The sequence below is a fragment of the Clinocottus analis genome, unplaced genomic scaffold (assembly GCF_023055335.1).
Source record: "Clinocottus analis isolate CAN_PGR_092001 unplaced genomic scaffold, fCliAna1.0.p SCAF_3, whole genome shotgun sequence".
Classification (NCBI taxonomy): Eukaryota; Metazoa; Chordata; class Actinopteri; order Perciformes; family Cottidae; genus Clinocottus; species Clinocottus analis.
In genome coordinates, this window is record NW_027176042.1 from 308,981 (window position 1) to 315,000 (window position 6,020).

Below are 6,020 nucleotides of genomic sequence, written 5' to 3' on the forward strand. Positions count from 1 at the left end.
GTGACAGCTGTCTCCAGACTGTCACTACTGCCCCATCCTCCACTCCCTTCATGTAAGGTGTCATGGAGGAGGCGCAAGTCTGGGATTAGCTCATTTAGACAGACATCTTTGATCCAAGGTATAACCACCATTTCCACAGCAACTTGATCATATCCTGGCTCTTAAGACACACAAGAGCACACAAACCAACACAAGGGCAAATACACACACACACACACACACACACATACACACACACACACACATACACACACGCACACAGGTCTTAAAGCCCTAGAGAGCAGGGCCCAACAGAGATGTGAAGTGTAGATGTGCAGCAACAGCTAAACGTCGTGTCAGGTTTCTGGGGGCTCGTGCTAAATTTAACCCTGTGATCCTGCAGCAGGCAGAGGGGTTTAAATGCCAGCCTACAGTTGCTCCACACCAGTTGTTCTCCACACGTCTTGCACTCATCACAAACTTTGGGGACGAACACAGGCACACTTACGCACACTAAGACACACACACGGTCCGGGCGCAAGGCCGAACATCACATACAGTAGAGCAGATCCAGGGGGAGAAACGGGAATCTTTGTCCTCTTCAGACCACAGCGTTGTGCGGTATGGAGCTTTTTGAGACCAACCCTTACTTCTTCCCTGACCAGCGCTTCTACGAGGGAGGGGACAGCTACTTCCCCTCTCGTTTGCCCGGGTACGACCAATCCACCTACCAGGATAGGAACTCCATGATGGGCTTGTGTGGGAGTCTGTCTGGGGGCGTTGGAGTTGGGTTGACGGCAACCGAGGACAAAGCCTCACCGTCCAGCCTGTCACCTCACTCCGAGCCCCACTGCCCGGGTCAGTGCCTGCCCTGGGCCTGCAAGCTGTGCAAAAGGAAGACGGTCACCATGGACCGCCGGAGAGCGGCCACAATGAGGGAAAAGAGGCGTCTGAAGAAGGTGAACGAAGCCTTCGACGCTCTGAAGAGGAGCACCCTGATGAACCCTAACCAGAGACTGCCCAAGGTTGAGATCTTGCGGAGCGCCATCCAGTATATCGAGAGGCTGCAGGCCCTGGTGTCTTCCCTCAACCAGCAGGACACTGAGACGGGACAGCAGGGACTGCACTACCGACCCAGCGCGGCCCAACCCAGAGTGAGTAGGACGGAGGAGGAATGATTAAAAGCAGAAGGTTCATGACTGAGAATAACAGACAAGGACATAACATGAAGAGGTTGAAGATGTTTTGACAAAGTGTCAATGAAAGTAGAGGAAGACATAGACGACAAGGCGAGACGACAAGGCAAAGTTAAAATGTTCTTGACAACGTGCGACTTTGAGGAACATCAGTTCATGCATGCTTCACAATTGTGGCGAAGTTTTCATGTTGTTTTTAAGATTATAATCCAGTGTTCAGTCGTAATTGTCAGACTACAGGAAGCTTTTTGTGTACTTGACGGTTTAAAGAGACAGTGATGACAAACTGATGAGACAGCTGCCAACATATATCAGTCCCAGGATGATCATTCGGCTGAATTTTTGGATTGAAAAATCTTGCTCGCACCATGTTCATTTCCCTCTCAGGACCGTTAGAGGATGCATTAGGAGGGTGGTGTGTGTTTGCGCTGTGTCTTTGGTGTGTGCCGTGTCATAACCGGAGTGACTGACAGCAGCTTCTGCGTGTGTGCGTCTCCACGCTAACAGGTGTCGTCAAGCGAGCCCAGTTCAGGCAGCACCTGCTGCAGTAGCCCCGAGTGGAGCAGCACCCCGGAGCAGTGCACGCAGAGCTACAGCAGCGAGGGTGAGTACACTTCACGCGCAGTTTTTATTGGACGGCACAAGCCGATCCGAGTACCCCTCACTCAACGAATGTGTTGCTTCGGCGTCTTTGCAGATCTCCTGAGCGCTGCCGACTCTCCAGAGCAGGGGAACATGCGCGCCCTGGCCTCCATCGTGGACGGCATCAGCGCCGCAGGCGGACCCGCGGCCTTTCCCGTGGACATTTCCAAATAGAGCCTCCACAGAGCGGATTCAGAGGTGCATAGAGCCACAGACAAAAAAAACAAACAAACGAGAATGACAATTGGCAAAGCAGGTTGATAACCGGTCCAATTTAATTTATTTTTTCAGTTCTGCTGATCTGAGTGTCTTATGCTAAATAGTATTTTTAATTGTAACTCTGCTGATCAATGCTAGCCAAACTGAATTCCTCCTGTTCACAATGAGGCCTTATTCCCTTTATTTCCTGCCTTACCCTCGGTCCAGACCCGGCCGTCAGAGCTACAGGAGGTTAGTCGAAAGTAGAGATTCAAGGACTTTACTGCATGAACCCAACACATAGTTACTAGAATGGATCTGTTTGGTTTGCTTTCTGTCTGATGGAGCCGAAAAGGAACGACGGAGCCCGGTTTTTCTCCTTACCTAATTTAAGTTGACCTCTTTTTCGAAACCTTTCCCTGAACTTTGTTGTGTGTGTTAATTTGTGGGGCCAATATGTACCATGGCAGTTTTGACCAAGATCTGCTTAATTTAAACTGGTTATGAATGCTAGTGATGTAAATACTGTACGTTCCCTTTTTCTACAGAGTGGTTTTGCCATTTTATTTTTTATTTTTTGCTAACTTATTTGTGACTTTTATAAGTAAGATTGTTGTGTATTTGTAGATGTTCTGAAAAGTGATATTTCCTGTCCAAACCTTTCAATAAAGACCATTTCCAATACATCGTTTGTCATCGTGCTTGACTGAAAAAAAAGAAAACAACATCCAAAATCTTTAAAAAACAGCTTTACTTATGTCTATATAGTGTCATAAATACAATTACTTTTTTGTTAAATAGCCAAATAATAAAATCTTGATTTGTCAGCATTGTTTCACACCTGGAATAAAGACACAGTACTCATAGCTGCCACATAGCACATTACACCTTTTAGACACCTTAAAAAATAAAAACACCCATCCAGCACTTTACTGGTTCATATGCTGTGTTCTCATTGGATGAGGAGTTGGTCAGCCAAGAGCACTGACTGCTTGCTGGCACGTCTCACTGGCAACTAAATGGGAGGTGACGGCACAGGATTAGAAGAGTCCGTCACATTGAGCAGTTTGTGTGTTTATCATTGGCTGATGTTGAGCAGCAGTTTACAGTTTGATTGGAGAGAAAGTCAGGATTCAACAGAGAGGAGCTACTAGTGTTCACACTACCCGTCCACAGAGAAAAGTCATGGTCACACGGCTGGGGTCGGCCTTTCCCACACAACTCCTCCACACAATTTGCAGACACACGCACACACACGCACACGCACGCACACGCACACGCACTTCATATTAAAGGATTCTCTCTATTCTAGGCTACATAGTGTCATACTGAAGGCTAGAGAGGCGAAAAGAGGAGAGGTAACAGCTACATAGTGTCAAAAGATGAATAGGAGGGAAAAGGAAAGAACAGGAGAAGAAAGAGGCAAAGAGAAAAGTCTGAAATTGGACCCATGAACCTGTGAAGAGTCCTTGTAGAAACGCACCCCTTCCTTAGTGAGACCCTCCCACTAACGATTCACACACTTACAGCATACAGCAAAAGACACACAAAGGTCCGACACAGAGAAAGAGAAAGAAAGAGAAAGAGAGAACAGTCACTATCAAATACAGGGCATTGGGTTTTCATACAGCAATGATATTATATTATTTTCCATATATATTTTGAATATGTATATATATACACACACATATATACACATATATATATACACATATATATATATAGATATATATATATATGTATATATATATACATATAATATTTCTATAAAAAACATAAGTCATCCATTTTATGTACATAGATGATAAATGAGTAATACCTTGCATAACCGGTAGAGGGGAAATGTGCAGTGGGATCTGCCATTTATACAAGTATTCACCATTTCCAAATCCAAATCAACAACGTCTCACCATCCCTATAAATCTGTTTTGTTTACAGCGACTGACTTTTGTGTTGCCGAGGACGTGATGACACAGGAGGATTGGTTTGGACTTGGCCATGTTGAGAGATTAGAACCAGACAAGAATCCACAAGAGGTGGGGCCGGGGGGAGGGAGCAGGAGCACAACACCACAACAAGGCTACTGGGAGCACTGGGGTAAACTGGGAGAGAGACAGGGATGAGTCTCCTTTTACAGCAGCGAGAGCAGCCAATGAGCACTCCCTAAAAGTTCAAAGGTCAAGAGGTTGGCCTCTGTATTGCACGTGTCCGAAGGAGATGTGAGAGGTGAAAGATGGGAGGTGAGGGCCGGGGCAACAACAGTAGGAGGGAAGGGGGGAGAGACCCCTCCCCTCCCAGTGGCACCCAGGACCGTCTCCAGATTTGGCATATCACTCTCAAAAGGCCGCAAGCATGTGTCCATATAGGTAATGAGAATGCACTGCAAGAGAGAAAAAGGTTGAGGAGCGTCAGGAGGGATGTGAGCGAAAGACTTTGTGCAATACAAGCAGATGTCTGAGTGAAATTGGTGGAATAAATACATAACCACCCTGCACCTATTGACTTGTAGTGGATTTATTGAAGCAAAAACTAGGGCTGAGCGGTTATTTAGTATTATAGCAGAAGTATATTCTGTCCAATCATATCAATAAGGCTGTACACAATGCTGCTGAAGAAGATAATAAAACAGTTTTCACCGGCTACGAGCATGAAATCTGCCATGTATTCGCTTGATGCCGTCATGTTAGTAGCACATTCCCACCTCAAGCCACACAGCTGGGCAATGCTGGTTAAAAGGCCCTTTGTTCGCTTACCTGTTAGCATTAGCGCTCCCGTTAGTAAGCAGAGAGGAGTTAGCATGAGTAGGTCCGTACGGCCGAGGGATCGAGTCTCGGGGTCGCCGGGGGAGGAGCTTGAGCGGACGCGACACGGAGGGGTTTCAGCGCAGCAGGACAGAGAAGACACAACATGCGTGTTAGTCAGTCAGGATGAGCAGAGAGCGGCACGCAGAAGAAACGCACACACAAATGATACGTGGGCCGAGAGGAGTTAGTGTTGTAACACACCTTCAGGCTGGAGCTGCTTCTTGGGCATCAAACTCACGGAGGGCGGCATGGACATGGAGGGCATGCGGAAACCGGCAGGCAGCGTTTCCATGGAGCCCGCCATCATGCCGAGCCCCACCCCTCCCTCGCGGGCCCGAAACCTCTTGCGCCACGATGGAGATCTTCGAAAAGTCTTGTCATCCCCAGTCTGCTAGGACAGAAGATGAGAAAACCGCTCAGACAATCATCCCCTTTCATTTATATATGTACATATATACTCAGTTTCTTTGCAACTTCTGTGATGGAATATCCTTCATGTCTAAGATCAAGAACAGAATGGCGAGTTTCACATGAAAGTTCTCTTTTTTTTTGGCCATTTTGAGAGTTTAATGCAACCCACAAATGTAGATATTTCATTAAAAACCAGACGTTTCCACCTATAATAGTCTTTTTATAGAGTGTATTTCTGATTTATTTAGTGTTATATTCATTTAAAAAATCTGTGCTTTTCTTTTGAAAAATGATGACATTACTAAGTGACCCCACACTTTTGAACGGTAGTGTATATGTATTTGACAAGGCAGCAGCTTGAATGGTCACCTCCTCTAGCCGGCGGTCGGTCCCCAGGGCTAATATGTTGTTGAACTCCCTCTCCAGGACCTGCCGGGCCTGCGAAACAAAAAAAAAACAACCTCCGTGAGCAGGTGTGAAGCTGTGTGTTAAAAAAAAAAGCCTGGGTCAGAAATGAACAAGAGCTGATGGCAAAATATCAACAAAAGCTCTTAAAATACCTCCAATGAACAGGAGGAATTGTCATTGTTGTGTTCACCTGTGAATAGGAAGCTGTGGGCATGTAATCTGTTCTGAAGTCTGTGACTGGGAAATATTGTCAAGTGAATTCAACAACAGAGGATTTTGATTTGATAGAGAATCTGAGGCAGGAGTAAATGTTGGCGGCATGTGGCCTGGAGTAGAAGGAAATGCTGACTGCACACAAACTACAGTCGCAGAAAAATATATC

General features: G+C 46.2%; 2 protein-coding genes across 7 annotated transcripts in view; one reads left to right on the top strand and one right to left on the bottom strand.

Annotated features, from left to right (window-relative positions):
• The first annotated feature begins 405 nt into the window (after window positions 1-405).
• Window positions 406-2,680, top strand: myog (myogenin). Its single transcript, XM_068595103.1, has 3 exons — window positions 406-1,133; window positions 1,683-1,779; window positions 1,873-2,680. The coding sequence occupies exons 1-3, from the start codon at window positions 603-605 to the stop codon at window positions 1,989-1,991; spliced, it is 747 nt and encodes a 248-aa protein (XP_068451204.1). The 5' UTR covers window positions 406-602; the 3' UTR covers window positions 1,992-2,680.
• Window positions 2,681-2,922: 242 nt separating this feature from the next.
• Window positions 2,923-6,020, bottom strand: part of ppfia4 (PTPRF interacting protein alpha 4) — a 57,052-nt gene continuing 53,954 nt past the window's right edge. For 4 of the 6 annotated variants that reach the window (XM_068595098.1, XM_068595097.1, XM_068595094.1 and 1 more), the window contains 4 exons: window positions 5,600-5,668; window positions 5,021-5,207; window positions 4,769-4,866; window positions 2,923-4,395 (listed from right to left, as the gene is read on the bottom strand). In XM_068595098.1, the coding sequence (XP_068451199.1) occupies window positions 4,808-4,866; window positions 5,021-5,207; window positions 5,600-5,668 (315 nt within the window). In that variant the 3' untranslated portion in view covers window positions 2,923-4,395; window positions 4,769-4,807. The remainder of the gene's footprint in view (window positions 4,396-4,768; window positions 4,867-5,020; window positions 5,208-5,599; window positions 5,669-6,020) is intronic. The other 2 variants (XM_068595100.1, XM_068595095.1) reach the window with 1 other exon arrangement.